Below are 23,598 nucleotides of genomic sequence, written 5' to 3'. Positions count from 1 at the left end.
TCTTTAAAAAAAAAAAAAAAAAAAGTTTAAGTACCCCTTTTTCAAAAAATGTATAATTACCCTCAGCCTTCTCTTGCAGACCCCCTCAGAGTACACACACCACTGGTGGAGAAATGTGGTCCTAAGGTAATCTGAGTTCTTGAAATAAGTGCCATTCAACCTTTCCATATTGTTGTACCCTTTTCAGAAGTCAGATTTGTTTTGCATATCACCAAGTTACACCTCACTTAAAAACTTACTTACAAAAACATGCAAAACTATCACAAGACTGCTGCTGAAAATTTACTGACTTTCTACATCATATTATCAGATAAATGAATTAGAATAGAAATACTGTACAGTAGTGTCTCAATATTCACAAACCTAATGTTCACAAATTCAATTATTTGTGAGCAGCTGGAGCGGCTGCTTCTCCTGGGCACAGAGTGCCAGCAGATGTTGCTTCCCCCAGGATCCTGGGCAGGGAGCACCAGCAGCCGCTGCTTCCCAACACAGAGCCCTTGTGAATGGTGAGACTCTACTGTACTTTATTTCCCAGCGTAAGGCATATGAAGCAGAGAAAACAAGTCATTGTCTGAATGAACTTTTAAACTGTACTGACTTTACTAGTGTTTTTATGTAGCCTGTTGTAAAACTAGGCAAATAGCTAGATGAGTTGATATAGCCCGTGGAAGAACTTGGTGTAACCACAAGGTTAAGAAACACTGCTCTACAGGCTGAGGAGACAGTACTTCTGGCTCCTTAGAAAATGGGGGAAGACTAATAATTAGTAATTAATTAGCCCAATCTCATGTGTAAAGATCTAAGATACATGCTATATCCTCACCCCTGGGTTTGGATTCTAGCGGTTAAACCCTTTTTTTTGCCAAAGACTACCTGCTATTAGGAGAAGAAAAGAAATCAAAAGCAAAGATAGTTTTAGCATTAGCATTTGGCTCAGGAAATCTTATCGGGATAACTAGAGTAGCCACAAGGTGAGCGAAATATCTTATTAGACCAACTTCTGTTGATGGGAGAGATGAGTTTTTTAACTACAAAAGCAGTGTAATCTGTCAGACTTGGAAAATTCATTCTAGTCTTAGAGATAGTAAAGGTTTGGGGATTGCCTTAAAATGGGAAACAATCACAGAACTGGTAGCCAGTCTGGCACATCAAAGAACTTCTTAACTATGCCCATTGTCTATTAAATGAAAAAAATAAGCAAACACCCACAACTAAGAACTCTCAAAGCTTTGTACAGGCTGAACCACTCTAATCCAGAACTCTCTCACCCAGCAATATCTGTAATCTGGCATGATTTTAGTTAGCCAGATGACCACTTATGAGTATGGCCAACTTTCCTGTGGTCCTATAAAGTTTGTTTGCAGCCACCAGTCCTGGCTGTCAGTAGTCTGTGCTGTTATTTAGCTGTAATTTACCCCTAAATGTCTCCTACAAGCCCACTAAGCAGTGAAAGTGTTGGTAATGTGCTAGACGATATTGACCTGTTCTCTGGCAAATTCCCTTGTTCAGCACCAAGGTCCCAAGGGTGCCGGATGAGAGAGGTTTGACCTGTAGTGAAATATAAAGTGGAATCAGTGCTTCATCCCATCCAATAATGTTGCATTGTTTAAAATGATTTCTATTCATTCTGACATACATCCTGATTTTAAGGGAGATTTTGGGACTGATTTTCAAAAACAGCCTCCAATTTTATGAAAAACACTTTTCACAATTTTCCACTTGCAATTCATACTGTGGCGTCAGATACTAGGCATCAAGGCACTGTGTCCACCAAGTTGTATTATGGGTGCCTGAATTCACTGTGGTACCGCATTGTAGGCCAGCGCTAAGGCTCCTCGAAATGTGAAGCCCTTTTAGCTTTAGTTCCTTTCTAGTTTATTTGTTTCAATGGGTTTTTTTTCACTCACTTTCACTACAGGCCGCCTTTTCTTTAATGCATTTCAATGCCTTTCATGGCCAACTTTACTCATTGCTCTATTTGGCAGCAGTACCAGTTATACACCTAATCTCTGAACACGTTGCCTAATTGCCCTCAAGAGAATAGAATGTGACTCATGCATCCTGCTGCCAACTCAACTCACCCTTCCCCTTGCCCAGAGGGAACCAATGAGTCCCTACCACCTGATATCAGCTCACCGGCATCCAGCCAGTCAGCAAGGCGAATCAAACTTCAGTCATGACACATTTTACACCGTTGCTGTCAGTTCATGTGGACATGACAGATCAGATAACGAACTCTCCCTTTTCTGTCTCTCCCTTCTGCTGACGCCCTAGATGGAGCAGCTCCATATTTGCTAGGGGCTGCTGTACCGCTCATGTTCTTGGCATTCTTTCCAGTCCATTGTCATACACTGTTTTCTTTGTTTCCTCCAGGCTATTTCCCAGGGTGGTAGTAATTTGGTTAGGAACTGAGGACCAGCTCAAACTCTGTATGAAAATGTTCCACTTCAAAAGGAGAGGAAACACCTCAAGCTTTAGCTCGCCGTCTCCTTGCAATCATAATATTGGGGTGGTGTCATTTTATTCACACCCTCCCATGGAGCATACTTGGGCCTTTGACCTTCACCTCCATGAATGGGCCAAGGAATCCTGTGGGTCTCGAGGCCCCAGCAGGGAGCCAGAGGTTCTGTGCAGAGGTCTACTGAGCCTGCATGGCTCCCTATGCTATTTCAGAATAGATTCCTGAGGAGCCAGGGGGACACTTCAACCCTACCTGCTACCCTCAGCCCCCAAAGGCGAAAGTAGAGTAGGAGAATTCTGAGGTCAGTGCTATCCTGCACTGGAAAATCCTTATGAGTTCAAGCAGGAATGATGCTGCAGAACGGCCAAGGCCCTTAGTATGCTCCCTCCAATGTCATGACTCTGTAGACTTGGGCGCTCAGGCTTCTGCTAATGTTAAGAAGTAACAAGAGGCCATAGCCCTCACCCCATCTGAGTTCTGTCCTGCTTAGCAAGCCACTGCAAGTGGGAAGAGAAGGGAGAATTGGAGCTCAATGTATTTAATTAACAAGGCTGCATATGCCATTGGTTTCTTTGGAAAGCTGCACTTGCCCTCCGTGAGAGATTTATTGGGCTTCTGTAGCTACTAGTATGCTTTCTCTAGTTTGCTTCCAAGCTTGCTTACCGAAGGCCATAGAAACAGCTAGTTATCAAGATAGAGAGGTGTTAAAGAGGTGGGGCAGATATGTGGGAAGACAGTCCAGAAAGTTGCTGCCACGTGGTTGGTTTTTAACCTGATCAGCCCTTGATCTTCTCTGTCACTGTGCAGTCATGATACATGTCATTAGTCTTGCATTCCCAGGCCACCAGGGAAATCACAAAGTGACTTACAGTTAGTGGACACCTCAGATAGACTAGGCTGCATACTGAGAAGCTGAAACATGCCAGCCTGTATGTTTGTATCACAATTCTGTGCTTGGTTTGTGAGAGTCAGGCTGGAAAAGATTTGCACCAGATATTAAATTAAAACCCAGAAATTTTCGATCAATTATCTTTTTCAAGCTGAGAGATTCCGTACTGCTATGGAATGCCAACAGCATGGGGCTAAAAGGAGATTATATTGAAAAACTAAGACCAGGGACTAAAGTACTTGAGGGCTTTTAAGGTAAAGTCAATGTATAAATTTTTTTTCTGCCTGGTCAGGCCCCCTGACAGGGTGAGGGGGAACAAAGGACAGGGCAGTTGCCCCCAGCCTTTCAAAGTAGCAGCGGTGACAGCTATAGCTCCAGGCCCCTTTGCATTTACATGGCAGTACAGCTCTGGCTGAGTGGGAGTGTCCGCAATGCAATCCCAGCAGCACTGAGAGCCAAATGCCATAGGCTATGCCCCTTCTGCCATTGGCTGGGCCCTCCTCCCACCTTGCCCCAGGGCCTGTGGTTGGTCTCAGCAGCACTGTGAGTGTGTGGTGCACCTGTAAATGTGAAAGGGCGAGGGAACACCATGATGTGAATCAAGAGGAAGGCTTTAACAGGCTACTTTCTTGTCATGGGGTATTCTGGTTGTTTTGGTCTTTGCTGTTTTTTGGTTCCATCTTCTCCCCTGCTCCTTGATCTTCAGTAATCTACCTGTATGGACAATCACATTTTGGCTGAGAATCTCTGCTTTGTCTCCAGGAGGGGCAGCCCAGGAGAGGAAAGGTACCTTTGTGCCTTTCCATCTGGCTTGCTACAAGGGTGGCATGCTCCTGGACAAGCCTAGGAATGCCTTTGGACTATTCTGCAGGGGCTGAGAATATCCACAGTTGCAGATGCTATTGGAAGTTCCTTCCTGCTCCCTGTCCAAAGACATTTGAGATGTCATCCTGTGCACATCCTGCACTGGAGTAGTCCTCTCTTTATAAGCTAAGAGATTTTGTATCGCTGCAGCAGTGTGAAATGGCTGCTGCAGGAGGGAGAATCCCATCCAACCTTTTTGCATGGAAAATACAGCAGTACACTCATTCCTCGCTATACAAGCACAATTGGTTCCCAAATTTCTTCTCATTGACAAAAACTCACAAGAGGGACACTAAATTCCCATTAAAATACATGTAAAAGTCTCTGATTCGTTCCAAGTACTTGTAAATCAGTGAGGGAGCGGCAGCAAGTGGTGCTGCTTTTGAAAGGTAAGTGAACCTTGGGTTTGGGGGGTGTGTTGGGGAGGGTTAAAGTCTGGGGACAGTTTGGGGCCATGAGCGGGAGGGAGGATTAAAACCTGGTGGTGGGTTGGGTCTGTGGGGAGGGGATGTTAAGGCTGCAGCAGGTTGGGTCTGAGGGTCTGGCAGGGTTTCAGGCTGTGGCAGGTTGGGTCTGCGGGGAGGGGGTAAGGCTCATGTTAGCAGGGGCAGTTCACTCATCTAGTGAACAAAGGTAGGTATATGTGTCCTTCGGTTTAGTGAGTACTCGTAAGTAAAGTACTCATTTAATGAGGGATGAGTGTATTAACCTACTGTACTGAGCTTTGAATTCACAGACTTTGCATTTAAACCCTGCACAAATGACACAGAAGTAAAATGACGACGACAAGGCCACTTCTGGCCAGGGGAACCAGAAGGCTGGCATTAGAATGTTGGACTCTGTTTTATATCAGAAGGAATGGTCTATTTTGAGCTGATACTGAAACAATTCTCTATCGTAGTGTTAGGTTGTGTCATACTGTGACCATAAATAAAGATGTGTCTTGTCGATGGAGTCTTTTAGATAATGACATATAAAAGCAAGTTTTTGATTAAACTGTGGTCATCAGATGCCTCATGTTGCTAGCTTTATAAATATAAAGAATTTATCTTATGATTTCCTGGCCAAAATCCAACTGAGAAATTGCATCCTGCTAACTAAATGCCCCTCAATGTTTCAGTTGCATTCTTCACTGCCTGTCCTGTTTTGTAGTGATGTTGTGCTCTGACTGGCATGTTTAGGCTCAGGTTAGGGTAATTTACATGGCCTCTAAAGCTGAGGGAAGGCCGCCTATTTAGAAAGAATGGAAGAAAACAATAAAAGAAAGATAGGTGCAAAAAGGACTAAAAGGAAAGGAAAAAAAAAAAACATGCGTTTACAAGACTAAATATGTGAGCTAACAATACTGTCAACTTTCTATTTGCTCTCAAGTCTTGTGATCTGTGGTGTTTCTCTAGAAGGCCCTACTTCTGCAGTGCACTGATGATGGGAGAATTTCCAAATTCAGTAAAATAAAATGAGATTTTAGCTTTTATGTTTTCAGAGAAAAGCTGGAAAAGGTGGCCAAATGCACCTTCTTCATTCAAAACCCAGAAGACAAATGAAAAAAAGCCCAAATCTATTAAATGGCTTAAAAATCATGCCATTTTACAAAAAATCTCTGGACACGTGGAATATGTCTGCACAACATGCTTATAGCTGCAACTCTCAAAAACTGACCATTTCAAAATTACCAGGTGAGGACTGCCTTTATCAGAGCCATACACAGCTTCAATGTCAGCTATGTATCCATGGCTCATGCTCCTCCCTGCTCTCCAAAGTTCAGGCCCTGGAGGCACTGCCAAGCTAGCAACTCAAGTATTGCCATCTCAGACTTCTCCAGAAGTGATTTGTTTCAAGTAGGAGGGAACGTATAGGGCAGAACCAGTGTCCTCCAGTACTAACAGGCTGCACGGTATTTTTAAGGTAAAGACACTTGTACAAATTAATGGACTGACCTAAAAAGCCATAGTGGACTCGGGTTGTGGTAAAAGAAGGCCTGTGAAAGAGGATGGGGGCAAGGGGGAGTTCCAAGATAAAACAATGACTTCTGTTTCTGGACAGTGGAGTGGAGAGATTTCTCTTAAAGTGACACTTCTTTAGCATCCAGTTCAGGTTGCAGTGAAGCAATAGCCCTCATGCTGGGACTGCTGGTTTATCACAGGCAGAAGCAGAGTTTCTTGTTTGTATCAGTATTCGGTTTGTTTCCACTAGACATGCCTAAACCAGTCTAAATACATAATTTTGGGATGGCAAACAGCAAGCAATTTTGTCCAATTGCAAGCTTTCACTGACCTGTTACAGTCACCTCACATTTCAGCCGCCAATTGCAGGAGCTCAAAAGAGAACAGTTTAATCTCCTGATTTTTAGAAACACCTTGTGACTGCAGTACTTGTTTGATGTATTGTTGCTCATATGTTTGGGGTGACATCCAATTCTATCATTGGAAAAAAGTGCTTTTATATTTTTATAGAGCCTGATTCAAAGTGCACATTGATGTCAATGAGCCTTTGAATCAGGCTGCTAGTGACTATAATGTTTAATGAGTTTCTGTAAAAACCTGATTCTTGAGCTCTCCGAGAGCCACATAAAAACTAAAGGGTATCCTTCTACAAGCCAGCGGATTTGATCTTGAACCCCCTGTTGGCGTAGAGTCGTCGTTTGAGTTCTGCCATTGTCTCTGAGAAAACTAGCAGTTCTTTGGAGCAAAGATATTCTACCTTGCAAGGTTTTACAGCACTAACCACACTGTTGGTGCTCAATGAACAAGAAATAGTGGGAAGCTTTTGAAAAGTGGGGTTTTGCACGCACAAAGCAGGAGGTTTCAGTGCTCAAGCTGGCAGTGTGAAAAATCAGTGCAGGCAGGTTATCCCTACACCACACTGGGAAAAATCTTACTAACACTTCCTCTCCAAGGTGCATTATTGCAATCAGGGTTCAAATTCAGAAAAGGGCATACGGAGCAGAGCTCTGGAAAATATTTTCAAACCCTTGGGAGTCCCAGCATGCCCCACAAAGCTGGAGTTCTGGGGCTCAGGGAAATATTTGGTGAGACTTTAAGCCTTGATTGCAAGCCTGATGCACCCCCTGTTGCCCACCTCCCACTCGTAGAGAAGGGAGGCACAGCAAGCTAGGAGCATGATGTGGGGCACAGCAGGCTGCCACTCCTGCCGCCCACATGGGGAGTGTAGGCGGGAGGGGTAACAATCATTCTTTCCTCTGCTGCCTAGCTCTCAGCCCCAGGTAGCACTCCATCCTTCCCATTCACAGGATGATTGGGGAGGCTGCTGCAGGGCCCCCCCAGAAGCCCAGGGTCTGGGGCGGCAGCTCCAGTTCATCCTATGGCTGGGATGTGGGATGGCTCTGGTAGTGGGAGTGTCCCCACTATCATGCTTTCAAGTTGTTCACAGATTGCTGCTGCCGCAACAGAGAGGATATGGTTGGCCTGGGTTCAGCTCTAAGACTATCAGACATAGCACAGTTCATGCGCTACTGAAAAACTTCTAATCAGAACCAATGGTGACAATAATGTGGTATCTGTTTCCTGTCTTGCACTTTTAGTGGCAGCCACTGTAAGCAGAAGTTGGTCTGATTAAGAATTCAACATCTAAACACCCAGCACTTTGGGGGAAGTTTCAATTCAAAGTCTTAAAATTGCAAATCTAGCTCATCTCAAATGACAAGGCAATGGTTTCTTTATAATTATTTATTATTTGTGGTATTGTACTGCTGAAGAGCCCTATTCCTGGACCAGAATCCTCAGCACAGTACAAATAGGTAGGTGCTGTAGTCTGAAGTTGGGATATACAAGGATGCATGGCAAACATACAGTGCACTGACATATTTATAGTCTCATCAGAATGCAGTGACTCAAATTCTCATCTAGTTCACGCCACTCACAGTTTGAATGAATGCTATTCTACAGTATGTTTGTCTGGGTGGAGTTTGTCTTCGTGCGTGTAGATATGAGAATGAAAAGTCCCAATTCCATTGTGTGACACACCCGTGAGAGACCAACGGAAGGGCTAGTCCAAAACACACATATTCTTTTGGCTTTATTGCTGATTTTATAGCCAGAAACACCCCAAGGAAGAACAATTTGTTTGATTTCTGTTGCTAGTGCAGACTGATGTTTCTTTTGCTAAGTGTGATGGCATTGCACCTATTACAGTGAAATAACATGGCCATAATAATGTAAGAGTTGTACATGCTTGCCAAGGAAGGATGCTGTTAAAACTAAGTCTTCTGCTAGTTGACTTCATTAAGGCACTCAAGTCAGATTTATCTTCTAGTATTTCACAAATATCTCCAAGAAGGTAAGAAATGCCAAACTGTTCCAAAACCACCAACCCCTGCTGATTTTATTGAATACAGCATAATCATTCATAACTGTGTTATTTCCAAGGCATGAGAGAGAGGGAAGCTGACTGGAGTAATATCTTTCACTGGACCAGCTTCTGCTGGTGAGAGAGACAAGCTGTGGTGCTGGGAACACCTTTCCCAGACCTCACACAGAGTTCTGTGTGCTTTGAATGTTTCGCTCTCTCACCATAGCAATTGGTCCTATAAAACATGTTAGTGCACTTATCTTGTCTCTCTACAGGCTTTGTTGGCAGTTTTGCCTAGGAAAGTTGTACATAACAAAGCTCTGCAAAGATTGTGCACATATAAACACGTTCTAATGCTGTGTGGATGACCTTACCTAGGCCCTCTAGGTCTTTATGGATATTGCCATTCCTAGTTTCCTACAATGGTATATAAAAATATATCAAAAGAAGGCTCAAAAGCCTGGTACAGATTGAATGAGAAAAATACAGTGCTGCTGCGTGTTATTCATTCACTGTTAATGTTGTAAACCACAACAGAGCACTTACGCTCTTCGCTGCTGGAAAATAAGGGCCAGATCCTCAGCTATGTTGCTGCACTATAGGAACCTTGTGCGGCCCATGGAGGAGTTCTCTGGCAAATCCAGGGTAGATCCTATTTTGTCTCGTCTCATTCCCTGGAGAATAGCACAGGTGCTGTAACCAGAGAAAAAGGGGTGTGATGAAAACTCTATTTCACCTGCTCTTGGTGCCAGCATTGCTGCTTGGAGTTGGCAGGGAGCATAAATTAGAACACACCAGGGACTAGACTGGTGCTTGGGAAGACCCCAGATTAAGGGCTCCAACATCTTGTCAGAGCTGTTCTAAGTGTGGTTTGGTCTAAGCTAAGAGTTTGGGCAGCGCAAAGGTGCTGCACCTGGCCTAGTAGCTGTAAGATGGTATACACCAATAGATCCAATATCCAAATTCATTTCACTATAGTTTGTTTATGTGTGTACTGCCTCAAGGCAAATTTATTATGGCCATGTCCTGCCCAAACAGCGGAGTATTGCTGGCTGCTCTCCTTGTCTCCTTCTTGATGCACTAGCACAGGTGAATGGGGTCCCTAGGGTGATGTCACAGGCATGAGCTCAGTAACAGCAGAACAGGCTGGAAAAGGGAACAGAGGCAGCTTGCCTCCTGATGCTGGTGACTCGGTAAATGTTTCCATTGCCCATGGCCAGGAAGCACCATTTCCCTACCCTTCCTCTCAGGTTACTTCTTCCGTCAGGGGTCTTCCAAAGCCATAGCCCTTTAAGGACTATCTGAGAACATGTGTCACGCACACAGCCATCATGGCATCTCAGTTACACTATCGCTTTGGCTGGAGCTCAGCCACAGCCATTTTGAGACAGCCAATATAGGATTTCTACTGTTACAAGTGTCATAGGACTTCATATCTGCCTTAGAAGCCTGAGACAAGAAGATGGCTTGTATGGCTGGATAACTGAACAGGGATATCTGAAGGCCTCTCAAGAGACACATGTAAATACTGGAGTGTTGGCACATGGACTTACCTAACATACTTGTATGTGGTGAGAGAACAGGCTAAGAAAGTAGCTGAAGAAATACCTGGATGATCTTTAACTTGCTTTAAGTAATATTCATTAAAACGTTTTCATTTGTAGCTAGAGAGATACATTGCTGCATGCGCTAATGTGAAACTATTGAGTTCATTCACCAACAAGCATTTCTGTTGTCAGCAATGAGTGATTATAATCATCATCATCTCCTGGGAAAGCAAGAACATTTTTTGTCATCATGCTGAGGTCACACTATAAGCAAACAAGAAACTTGCCTAGGGTGGCAGATTTCTGGGCAGCTGTCTCCTGGGTGGAAGTTTTGGCCCACCTGCCCTGCATCAGGTCAGAGTGGTGGCTGGGCCAAATTTCAGTGGCTTTATGACCCAGTACCCACCAGGTTCTAACACCATTCACTCATGATACCAGGGCAACCTGCCTAGGTCTCTGAGGGTAGGGAGGAAAGGGCAACACACTAAGATTTTCCCTTAGGTAGCAGACTGTTCTGAGCAGCTCTGTCTTCATGCTTCCACCTGCTTGAAATTTCATTGCAAATCATCAGCAGGTGAAAATGTTAATATTCTTAAAGATAAGTCATTTCTCCCATTTCTGACTCGCTGACTTAACATGACAGTGCAAAGACACATCCAGCTTTGCCTAAACTAGTTGCACATAATGCCAATTTTAAGAATGCAGTTTTCCTGATGCAGTGAGTAGCAATTAGAAACACTTACCTTGCAGACTTGACACATTTTGCAATGCTGTCCATCAGGGAATCAAATTCAACTAGCACCACTCAAAATAAAATGGCCATTAACTTTAAGTTAAGGTTGTTAGACTCCGTATGCCACATAAACCTGAAGAATAAAAAAGCTTGGGACTAAGTAATAAAATCCCCATCCACACTCCACTGATCCACTCAACAGCTCAATCTCAACTGCTTTTCACTACCCTCAGCTCACCCTAACACTACCCTGCCTGACCAATCTGATTAGCTTCTATGACGAGGTAACAAGCTCTGTGGACATGGGGAAGTCAGTGGATGTGATATACCTTGACTTCAGCAAGGCTTTTGATATGGTCTCCCACAACATTCTTGTCCATAAGTTAAGGAAATATGGATTGGATCCTTGGACTATAAGATGGATAGAAAGCCAGGTTGATGGTCGGGCCCAATGGGTAGTGGTCAATGGCTCAATATCTGGATGATGGTTTGTTTCAAGCGGTGTGCCACAAGGCTCGGTTCTGGGGCCAGTGTTATTCAACACCTTTATTAATGACCTGGATGAGGGACTGGATTGCACCCTCAGCAAGTTTGCAGATGACACAAAACTAGGAGGAGAGATAGATTCATTGGAAGGTAGAGAGAGAATCCAGAGGGACCTGGATAAATTGGAGGACTGGGCCAAAAGAAATCTGATGCGGTTCAACAAGGAGAAGAGTAGAGTCCTGCACCTGGGGAGGAAGAATCCCAAGCATTGTTACAGGCTAGGGACCGACTGGCTCAGCAGCAGTATGATGGAAAGGGATCTAGGGGTTATGGTGGATGAAAGGCTGGATATGAGTAAACAGTGTGCCCTTGTAGCCAAGAAGGCTAACGGCATACTAGAGTGTATTAAGAGGAGTATTTCGAGCAGATCTAGAGAAGTAGTTATTCCTCTTATTTGGCACTGGTGAGGCCACATCTGGAATGTTGTGTCCAGTTTTGGGCCCCCCAGTATAAAAAGGATATGGATTTGCTGGAGCAGGTTCAGTGAAGGGCAACAAAAATGATTAAGGGGCTGGAGCACAAGACCTACGAGGACAGGCTGAGGGATTTGGGCTTGTTTAGTTTACAGAAGAGAAGACTTAGAGGTGATTTAATAGCAGCCTTCAACTTCCTGAAGGGGAGTCTAAAAAGGAGAGTGAGAAACTGTTCTCAGTGGCATCAGATGGCAGAACAAGGAGTAATGGTCTGACGTTTAAGAGGAAGAGGTGTAGGTTAGATATTAGGAAAAACTACTTCACCAGGCGGGTGGTGAAGCATTGGAATGCGTTGCCTAGAGAGGTGGTGGATTCTCCATCCCTTGAGGTTTTCAAGTACTGGCTGGACAAGGTCCTGGCTGGGATGACTTAGTGGGAGTTGATCCTGCTTGAAGCAGGGAGCTGGACTAGATGACCTCCTGTGGTCCCTTCCAGCTCTGTGATTCTGTGATTATCTGCACTCCCACTTGGAACCCTTGATTGCCACACTTTGGGAGAGGGGAAACAGGATTGTGGTGGAAACAGGCAGAGTAACTGAGGCAAACTCCTCAGGCCATGTTCTGCCCTCTCTTACACCTTTGACATTCCTGTGAAATAAATATGACTGTGTAACTATTGCAACAAAAACCTCCCAAGCTGAAGCATGAGTCTCTAGAGATGGAGATAAAAGATTAAACTCCATATGCGATAGCTTTAGCAGAGTCTAAGCGGCTGAAGATCAGCAGCTTAGCAAAGGAAGCCTAGTACACACTGAACAATGGATTATAGTTACTGTGGTGAAACCAGTCTGGCCTCCTCTTCAGAGCTAAATTCTGTGATGGATGTATGTTATACAGGTGATGTGAATTGGCCAGAAAACAGGTGAACAGACCTGATGCTGATCCCATGGAAGACAAATACATATCCAGTTCAGTGTGAGGCTGTGTATGTATTGACAGAGTAAGAAGCCAGTGAGAGAGAGCTGCCAAAGGTTGGAGACAGAAGTGAATCACCAAAAGGACAGAATACTGTTAGGGAAAATCCTGATTTCTGTCTTGTCATGAAGTTTCTGCCACTTTGCAATTTATTACCAAAGATATGGACTTTTGATGGGCCCGGGACTGGGCTCTATCATAAATGCTGTAAGTGATAAAACAGACTAACTTGCCCCACTTTATAATATGAGGGAGGTAAAGAGCACTGCTAGAACATTCTGTCAATAAACTAACCATGTTACTCCTGGAGAATAGCTGTGCTCCAGGAGGTAGAGCAGAGTGTGCAGTCAGGAGCCCTGGGTGCTGTTGCCAGCTCTGTCACTGACTTGCAGCTGGGCCTTGGGCAAGGCATTTAATCACCTTGCTGCAGATTTCCTGTCTGCCAAACAGGATGCTCACCCTAAATGCTTACCAGAATTAGCAACGAGATTTGACAGGGTCTGCAGATGCAGAGTGTAATACAAACATAGCCCATCATCATTTGGAAGGTGTAAGAAGCAGGTTCCATGATAACCAGAATGGTAGTAGGTACACAGCTGTGTAGGAGACCTGGCCTGAAAGACCTCCAATTCACTGAAACAGCAGTGTGTAGAGACACATTTGGGTAACAGAGCCTCACTGTGCAGAGACATTAAGCTGCTCCAGCTTTGGTGCTTCAGCTTACCGGCACACAGAAACAGCAGGCAAATCAAGGGCTTCCTATGTAACTGCTGTGTGGATGCACAGGGAGCTAGGCCAACGGTGCTGTGGAGTGCTTGATTCATAAGTCCTCCCCTAACCCATGTCACCCACATGGTTTTGTTCCATCCTCTCTACAAAGCCCAATTGTCTACACATGCCTCATCCTGCACCAGTCTCCTCCTCATCGCCACAGAACTGTGGAACTCTACAACAGTGTATAACAATGCTCAGACAATGTAATAAGAAAGGACTCTCTGGCAGTACATTTAATCTGTATCCTAAAGCTGAAACCACCTTGTCATTAAGAAATGGCTTCTGAGTGTGGCATGATTTCATCCTCTCTTTGGCACAGTTTCCAGCAAAGATGGGGCTTGCTAATCTATCTTCTTACTCCCTCTGCTGGCCTTTTTTTGTTTTGAAAGGAAAATAAACTTCCTAGACCATTTTAATCCCCCCATTATCAGTTGGTCATCACTATCTGAAAATCTCATTTTGGGAAAGAAAGTATCTATATCTGGTCTCAGCCCAGTGGTGAATTCTTCTGAGTAACAGCTAGTAGTCAGTCATTAGCTGAATATAGATTATATATGTGTCATGGTCAGCCAGGCTTCATGAAAATGGGCTTATGAATTGAATGTACATAACTTGAAGATGCTATTAACACAATTCCTCCTTTAACATATCAATTTTAAAGTTGCAATCTGCTAAATGTTGTGGCAGACCACAGCCAACAGGCTGCAAAAGCCTGGAGGAAGGGAGGTATTCTGGGGACTGGATTAATGCCTTCCTGTTTCCCAACTAGATTTTCAGAGTGCAGCCCATCAGCTAGCTGAGGCAACTGTGGCTTGTTAAGGACTAGCCTGCAGGGAAGAGCCAGCTGAACACCTGTTGTGAGGGAAAGAGCTGTTGGCTGACTATATAAAGGCTTCCCCACAAGCCCCCACACCTAAGGTGGTACAGTAGATAGTTCTAAAGCATGGTTTCCCAAATTGGGGTGTGAAGAAATTCCAGGAATGTGTCTCTCACACCCTAACGAAAAGTAATCCCTTGTTGCCAGCTCTCAGCTCCTGCTATTTCGTGTGGCTGACCAGCTGTGGGGGCTATAAAAAGCAGGTAGTTAGTGAAGGCCTGCATGGAGCTAGCTACCTCCTGCAAAGGTGAGTGAGTGGGGTTGTGGGAAAGGAAGAAGATGGAGTTAAATGAGAGGCTCGTAATGCCTGGCTTTGGGGCTTGGCTTGGCTCAGGCAGGCAGCTGGGGTGGCTGGACTGTTGTAAAAGAGTGTGGGGGGCATGAGGGTTTCTCAAAAATCAAAAGGGGGTGTAATGCCAAAAAGTCTGGGAACCACTGTTCTAGGAGGAAATGGTGTGTGAAGTAGCCCAGGGAAAGATTGCTGTGTGGGGTAGGGGCAAAAACCCCTCTGGCTGCCTCTGTTCCAGTCCTTGGGCTGGAACCTATAGGAGTGGGTGGGTCTGGGCTCCAGCCACTCTTCCCCGGAGGGCTGTCCTACTAGACAGCTGAGAGCAACCTAAGGGCTGCTGAAGGGAGGTTGTTTGTTCCTTGCATAGAACTTGCCTGTGGTGAGCATAGCTTGGTGAGTTGGGGGTCCTTGTCTGTGGAAAGCCCCAAGGCAACAGAGGGGCCACTGTGAGTTTCTGAGGCACCCACAAGACTGCCAAGCAGGGCAGAAGCCTGTGGGGGGAGTGATAGCGACTGTGTCACAATTGCAGATTCTTGTGTGTGAAGTTAGAGATATGAAATAGAGGACTGTAGTTCTAAATGTGCTAATGAGGGCCATTACTGATGCTCTGGAAACTTAATATCTTGGTGATCAATCCAACAGCCTGTGAATGCTTTATTCTTGCTAAAAGCCCAAGCTGTGATTGGTCCTAGAAAGGCAAGTATCCAGGCCACCTGATGCTGAAACCTTTTTTTGAACTCCAAGGTGAGAGAAGCTTGAATAAGCACAAAGAATTCCTGCCTTGCGTATAAGAGGGGAATACCTACAATAGGGGTAGTTGCTAGATGCCAGGAGACACCCCCTCCCATTACCTAGTACTAAGATGCCTGTTGGAAGCCTCTAAGACTGAATGGGGGAAAAGGCTTGGGCCCAAGTGAAGAGGCTGCTTAGCTTGTGAAAGAGATGTTTAGGGTAACTGTCTGCATGAAATATTTCCTTGTGGATTAGGATTAGATGGTGTGTTCTCGTTTTTATTTTAGTAATTTGCTTTGAGCTGACTCACTTGCAACCACGCAAATCCAACTACCTATACTCTTATTATCAAGCCCTGTGTAAGTAATTGTTCCCTGAGTGTGGGGGGGTAACTGGTGGGGCAACCACTGTGCATCTCCTTCATTGATAGAGGGCAAACATGACTTGAGCAGCCTTCTCTGTGTAAAACAAACTTTACACTGGGTAAGAAGGATTTACTTAGGCTTTTTGCCTCTTTTGGGGCAGAGGGGGGTGGGTTGGTTACCTGGTTGCTGAGACCTTATAACGGATCCCTCCCAGAACTGAACTGGTTCAGTGATGTGTTGATCTGAGGAGGGGCAGTAATGCCAGCTCTGTGGCATGGCTGAGGGAAACCAGAGCTTCTGGCTGTGCAGGAGAAGGTGATGGGGAGCCCCAGTGGGCAGGAAGGAGGGCATCAGTGGTTTGATTAGTGCACTGTGAGACCATGCCAAGGAGACTTCTGTGATTTAACCTGTCATATGTATATGTACATTTTAATCAACTTCCCTATAAGTTTCTGCTTGTGTTAACTCAAAATAGGTGAGCTCTGACATGCCTGCTCTGTGCTTCAGCCTGCCTAGTTTTTTACCCTGTTGCCTTGGCAACACAGGTGTCATTGTAAATATCAGATGAGACATAAGTGACTAAACCAAAGCTCACTGTGCTTGATTTCCTTAGCTGCAAAACAGGGATAACAGCACTTCTGATTAGCTCAGGGGTTCTTGTGAGGACAAATACATTAGAGAAGAGATACTGAGTTACTTCAAAACAAAAGAGCAGTCCACTAGCACTCTAAAGACCTAACAAAATAACTTATTAGGTGAGCTTTCATGGGACAGATCCACTTCTTCAGACTACAGCCATAGCAGAACAGGCTCCCTATTTAAGGCATAGAGCACCAAAAACAGTAATCAAAGTTGACAAATGAGCAGGGGAAAAAAATTATCAAGGTGAGCAAATCAGAGAGCAGAGGGGTTGGGGGGGATGTCAAGAATTAAATTAAGCCAAGTATGCCAAAGAGCCCTTTTAATGTCCCAGATAACTTGCATCCTGGTTCAAACCACATGTTAATGTGTTGCATTTGAATATGAAAGTTCAGCAGCTTCTCTTTCTAAAGCAGACTGAAAATTCTTCATCAATAAGATGCAAACTCTTAAGTCATTAATGGAGTGGGCCATTCTGTTAAAATGTAGACTAACTGGTTTGTGGCTCAGGAATGTTTTGATGTCTGTTTTGTGCCCATTAACTCTGTCTGAGAGAGCTTGAAGTTGGTCCAATATACAAAGTATCTGGGCATTCATTGTTGACGTGTGATGGCATATATGATAATTGAGGAACATGAGAATGTGCCTGTGACTCTGTGAATAACCTGGTTAGGTCCAGTGATGGTATTGCCAGAATAGATATGTGGACAAAGCTGGCAGCAGGCTTTGTTGTAACTTTGAGTTACTTCAGTGTTAGGGGGGCTATATAAGTAGCCTTGATAGATTATATAGGCACCTGGAGGCTCAGGATGTATTATCTCTCAACTGCATGATCCTCATAGGGTTTTTGAGCAATGCCCCTATGGAAAAACTCTCCATGTGTTTTGTCTGAAACTTCCTGCCACAATCATTCTTTAATATAATCTGTCCACATTTATAGAAAGTAAGTTTCAATGCAAATTAAATGTGACTTACCTGCTCTGTTTGTTACAACAATTCATACATTCCATCCCACTTTTGAAATAAAATACCCTCAAAGAAACATTAATATAGTTCACCATGTACAAGAGATACTCCATTTTAATCAGCAAGATAAAATTCCTGAAATGTCTGCCAAGACTATAAACAAAAAATATTGCTGCTGGCACAATGTAATGTTCAACGGCTTTCATTAAAGTACAGTTGTCCATTTAATTGTTCAGTGTTGCCTTGAAATGTGTGTTTCCTGATGAGACCAAAACCAGTATGTGTTTAACAGGTTTTATTGTATAATCAGTGATAACCAGCGTAAATCTAAAAGCTAACTATTTAGTCAACATTGCTCAGGTGCCATTAAGGTTGGATCTCCACAATGCGCTTCATGTGGCTATGTCTACACTGAAGAGTTTGGTAGAGAAAACTGGGGTTTTGTTGACAACTTGCAGAGCATCTAAATGCAATGCATTTTGTTGACAGACTGTCTACAAAAAATCCTGTAGGTGCTCTGGAGGGCCCCTTTGTTAACAGAGAAGATCAAGAGATTGATCTGCTTTTATGTGTAGATGTAAGAGATGTTCTGACAAAACATCAACAGACCACAACAGTAACTCCTGTAGATGTACAACAGGAAGTCCTGTGGCACCTTATAGACTAACCAATAATGTAGATGTACACTCTGAGAACCAAGTGGCTGAGGCAGTGCATGCAACAGGTACAGAACTTAGCAGTAGGAGAGTTGTGGCCTATCCTCTAAATGCTTTTGTGTGTATAACTCTTAATATTTTGAGGTTGAGTGTTTCAGCACATTTAGTGCCGGAATGAGATGCCAGACAGATGGTGTTCAGGAATGGAATCCTCTGTCTCCAGAACAGGTATGTGGAAGTAACTTACCTGCACCCTCACCACTGACTCAACCATGTTTTAGAAGGCCCTATCCATAGGGTTAAGAAGGTAGTTCACTGTTTATGGCCCAATCAGTCCCTGGTTTCTTCATTGACACCGGTGAGTGCTGTATGTTAAAACAGCTCTTGTTCAAAAGTTCATTGGGTTAAAAACTCTTGACAGTGAAGTGAAATAATGGTGTTAAAAAAAAAAAAAAAAAAAAAAAGCCTTAACAGTCTATTATTGCTACCTTTTTGGAAATTCCTGTTCTTTAAAACGCTTATCTAGGATAAGTTATTCCAGTGGGAGGAATGTTACTCTAATTTAGTACAGTAGAATAGTACAGTAAAGATAGAAACTTGAGGGCCAAATTTCACTTAAAGGGGCAGCTACTAGGAAAGGTGACATGGTACAGAATGCTTCAGCCCCATAGAGACTCCTGGGGCTATGCCCTAGATTATGTAGCAGTGTGCAGGCAAAACTAAACAAACCGAAATCTGTTTGGAGTGGGGGGGATGCAGTTCTTGTCTCCTGATTTTTTTTTCCTTCGTCTTATTCTCATAATGCAAGTACACTTTCACAGAAAAATGCTTCTGAAATTATTCCACTCTTCTGACTATTCTAATCCATATGAAAATTTCTTAATCATGGACCACAACTAAAAATCAGCCATTTATTAACCAGTCAGTACAGAATTAGAAACATTTATAATCAGTAACTTTTACATGGATTTTACAGTCAGCATTTGCTGTTGTGAGAAGTACAAAAGCCCATATTAAATTCTCCAACTCTCTTGGCAGAAATAAATGACACTTGTTATCCAAGTATCAGTTAATGGCAGTAGCAAGAGGTCAGAGTGACTTTTAAAATTCTACTTAATGTAAACATGCCCAGCCTCAGAGCTGGCTGGGAATCACCAGCAGGTGCCATGAACTCCCTGTGCTTAAATAAGCAGCAATTTGCTGCTTATACTGGTGTTATACTATCTGTGGATCTGCATAAGTTGGGAAAGTCCCAGCTTTTGTATGGCAGCAGAGTAGTGCAAAGGGAATAGAGCCCAGGCCAGATCCTGGCTCTAAGTCTTTATTTTCATATAAATAGTGCAAAAAAGACTCTGGTACCAAAACCACAAGAGATGTGTGTTTGGAATTTGCATGCTACAAAAGTTCACCTTCCACCTCAGAAGCTAAGGTCAGCAAACTACTTAATTTGGCATCTCTGTCTACCTGGTTCAATGGTGTTCAAGCTGTGGCTTGGGCCAGCTGATAAACTTAGTGTTTGCTAGGAAGAAAACATATTTAATTTATTTGACTGAAAAATGTGAATTCCTGACCTGTGCTTGGTGATTGTTTGAAAGGAAAAGGTGGAATCAGTACTGCTGCCTTGGGAGTAGGTCCCATGTGGTCAGGAAGGCTTCTGGGGGCCTGCAGGAACTGCTATGCAGCTTCCCTTCTAGCCACCTACTAGGCTGGGTAGGGAACTGCAAATAGTTCAGACTTCTCACTTCTGGGCTTTGTTGCTTGACTCGAGCTCCTCTCTCTGGAGCTTTCACTGGCAGTGACAAAGCATAAGAGTGCCCAGAAAAGAGAGGCTGCCTTGCCCTCCCCTCCTTGCCCAACTAGACAAGACCACCTGAGAAGCAGAAAGCTGATAACTGCTGCTGACTAGGGTTTTCATTTTCTATTCCTACCCTGGTACAGTTCAGAGTAGCTTGTGGGCTGCTGGAACTTGCACCATTTGGCAATAGCCTTCTAAGGGTCTGGCTACACTAGCCCAGAAGATCAACCTGCTCAGGGTCTATCTTCCAGGGTTTGATTTCACTTGTCTAGTGGGGACATATGAAATCAACCTCTTGGAGGTCACAGTCAACCACTGCACTCCTCACGAGACACAAGGAGTAAAGGAGGCTGATGCAAGAGTCTGCTGTTGACCTTCCTCAGTAGGGACAAGCAAGTAAGCATGAGTGCAGATACATTGATTCTAGCTATGGCATCTGCAGTTGACTGACTTTGCCTTGTGTAGACATAGCCTAAGAACCACGTTTCTCCCTTGGGATAGCCAGAGCACAGCTGTCCCAGACCCTTCCCCTTTCTTCCTCCCACACTCCCCTATGTGCCAGGAAGGAAGGGAAGAAGTGGCTATGACACTTCCCTGTGTGTTCCCTACACCTGCGAATCCCCAGCAGGGACTCTTCCAGGTGGCTTCTGCTCCCTTTGCCCCACCTGTGCTGGGTAAAGAGTGGAGCAGGGCTCAGTCTTATCTGAAATAATGATTGTGGCTCTCTTGACCATTCTGAAACTATATGCTTGGCCTCCCAGGCTGAAGAGATTGGAAGTCAGTGTCAGCAGTAACTGTACCAAAAATAGCATTTTTCATTCATCTATTAATGCCACAATTTTTCTGGTAGTATAAATGTGTATAAAAGCATTGTTATCTAGTACTCTATACTATGTACATGTGCTCTTGTTGAGTAGCCTATGCAGTTGACGAATAATTTTAGCAACATGCAGGAGCATTTCACTGGATGCTGTTGGTGCAAAGTCTGCAGTCTGCATGATCAGGATCACTTGCACACTGAAGCAGCTGCACAGGCCTGTGACAAGACAAAGCAAACCCAAACATTAGTGGCTGTTTTGGCTGTTCAGTATCATACCACTGATCATAAAAAAGCCATTATCAAGCACCACGTGGAAGTCAAAGTACATGTTACATAGTCCTGAGTTCTTAAGACCATAAAAATTACTCCAGACACAGCTGGGAGGTGTGCTTTTCTTCAATCTTACACCAGTGGTGAGTTTTCTTCCAAACCCACAAGCCCATTTGAAAGGCATGCAGATGCATTACTAAAATTTCTTCACTGACTCAGTTTTGAGTTCTTACCAGACCATCACGTTGACTGCCTGACAAAAATAGGAAGCATCTATCCATTCTATAAGTTATGAAAAAGCCAAATGTACAGCTGACATAAATCAGCTGAGCTCAATTTACATTGGTTTCAGTGGAGCAATGCTACTTGCTGGCAGCTGAAGATCTGGCCTGAAGCATTTCGTAGTAAGTTGAAAATGCTGCTTGTCCCCATTTCATTTAAGTGGTGGGGGTTGAGTGTCAGCATGTTGCTTTTGAAAGCTTATTGTTGACTGAGTTTGTCTAAAATCCTCAACCAGTGTCTTCCACCCTGGGGTGCTCAATGGGGTACCACCCACCACCAAATGTTACAGATGCTCCTCTCCAAGGGCTATGAGTTGTGACAGATCCTTAGCCCTTCAGCTCCCTGCTTTATAGTTTCAGTCCCTAGTGTTGGCCAGGGTTACATTTGAGAACAAAGTGGATGCAAAAGACAAAGCCTGATCTGGCAGTATGATGCATCACATGAGTATAAATGACTCGACAAGGTGCAGGGTGCTCACAAATCTGGCCCAGTAAGGCATATTACAAAGAGGAAGAAATGGCTTTGCCTTCCAGAAGGCAAAATCTTAATATCAATGTTGCATTTGTCCAGTCATCCTCCTTTGCAAGCCAATTTGTCACTCAATTAAGTGACTAAAAGTTAATGTACAGGCTGAACCTCTCTTAGTTGGCAACATCTGTAATCAGGAATGAGTTTTAGCTTGCTGGATGATCACTTATGGGTGTGATCAAATTTCCTGTGGCCCCATAAAGCTTGTTCACAGCCACCAACCAGCTCTGGCTCATGTTTTGTGCTGTTTAGCTGTTTGGTAATGCTGCTAGACAATAGGTACCTCCTGGGATCTGGCAAATTCTCTTTGGTACTGGTCAGGTTCCCAGGTGCCAGAATAGAGATGTTTAACTCTTTATATGCTCAGGAAATATTCCTATCAGCATACCTTTCTATAAGGAAAGCTGTTCTCAATAAATATTCTTATTGATGGTTAACAACTTCAGTGACAGGACAGCAAAATCACTACCAAAACTAACTTCCTCCATTTAGATAACTCTTGGTCAGTGTTCCTTGTAAGACAAGTACTTGCAGGGTTGCCCTAGGGAGAGTCACTTGCCACCCAGCTCATTAGCAGAGCCCCATGCTGCTCATAGCCAGCAGCATTTTTCTATTGGTGGTACACCATGCCTTTGTGTGCATAACAAATTTCATTCTGCCTGTGGATGGAAAACGTTAGAGAACACTGCTCTGGATCACTGAAGTCTTATTCTCTTTGCCCCTCCATTGCCATGAGCCCTTGAAGATGATACCAGATCACATCTTGGCAACTGGAAACAATGCCCTATAAATACCACTCCTTGTCAGTAGCTGTGGTTGAGTCTTGCAAAAATTGCCTACAATTCTTCCTCAAACTCCTGACAGGCATGGGCCTGAGGTAGGTTTGCTAGCTGTCCAGAATTGCTCTGGCTTTTCCAGAAATATGATCTCAAATGTGAGAGTAATCTTATGATGCAGTGAAACCTCCAGGACTATGTCTAACCACAACTGGCAACTCTAATTGAAGAAGCCAAGTACAAGGAAGAAGAGAACTATAGGACCTCAAATGATTCCTAACCTAATATGCACACACTCCAACCATATGGTTTCCTGCAAGGGAACAGCTGTTCCTTGAAAATCTTCCCTGGCTTCCCTCAATACTTTCATATCATTGTTTGTGAGCACTACAATGTTCAGACAACAGCTGCTCTGAAGGCCAAATCTGAAGTACTGCCCTTGCACCCTCAGGATAGAAAGTATGTGGATGCACTGGAGAGGATCCAGTGGAGGGCAATTAAAATGGTTGGGGAGCACATCAGCCTTTCCTAGAGAGGTGGGGGATTTGGGCTTATTTAGTTTGCAGAAGAGTGAGGGGTGAGTTGATAGCAGCTTTCAACTTCTTGAAGCAGGGCTCTAAAGACAGAAAGAGCCTGTTATCAGTAATGATGGATGTCAGAGCAAGGGTCTAAAATTACAGTGGAGGAGGTCTAGGTTGGATATTAGGAAAAAAAATTCACTAGAAGAGTAGTGAAGCACTGGAATGCATTACCTAGGGAGGCGGTAGAATCTCTGTCAAGCCAGAACTTAAAAACCCTCTAGGAGCAAAGTCCTGGGTGGGATGATTGAGTTAGGGTTGATCCTGCTTTAGGCAGGTAATGGGACTTGATCTTCTGAGGTCCCTTCCAGCCCTAGAGTCTGCCCTCCCCTTTCACTTACTGAGAAGGCTGCTGCATGATGGAAGTGGGGAATCAATTATAGTTGAAAGTGCCAAGTACTATTACTACTACTATTTCTCAAGCAAGCCCTCACCCAATAGATCCCTGGCCCACCCAACAGAGATGGGCAGAACAGCAGATCTAGATGGTCAACCAGCAGTAAGGAAGCAAAT

The 23,598-nt window shown here is 44.0% G+C and overlaps 1 protein-coding gene across 2 annotated transcripts in view; it reads right to left on the bottom strand.

The window, feature by feature from the left end:
• Nucleotides 1-18,951: 18,951 nt before the first annotated feature.
• The window catches only part of LOC142011987 (ADP-ribosyl cyclase/cyclic ADP-ribose hydrolase 1-like), a 41,489-nt gene continuing 36,842 nt past the window's right edge, over nucleotides 18,952-23,598 (bottom strand). For both annotated transcript variants that reach the window (XM_074991738.1, XM_074991737.1), the window contains one exon: nucleotides 18,952-20,867. In XM_074991738.1, the coding sequence (XP_074847839.1) occupies nucleotides 20,792-20,867 (76 nt within the window). In that variant the 3' untranslated portion in view covers nucleotides 18,952-20,791. The remainder of the gene's footprint in view (nucleotides 20,868-23,598) is intronic.

This window comes from Carettochelys insculpta, chromosome 4 (genome assembly GCF_033958435.1).
Source record: "Carettochelys insculpta isolate YL-2023 chromosome 4, ASM3395843v1, whole genome shotgun sequence".
Lineage (NCBI taxonomy): Eukaryota > Metazoa > Chordata > Testudines > Carettochelyidae > Carettochelys > Carettochelys insculpta.
Note: the sequence above shows the minus strand (reverse complement) of the source record. Positions and strands in the feature narration are given on the sequence as shown.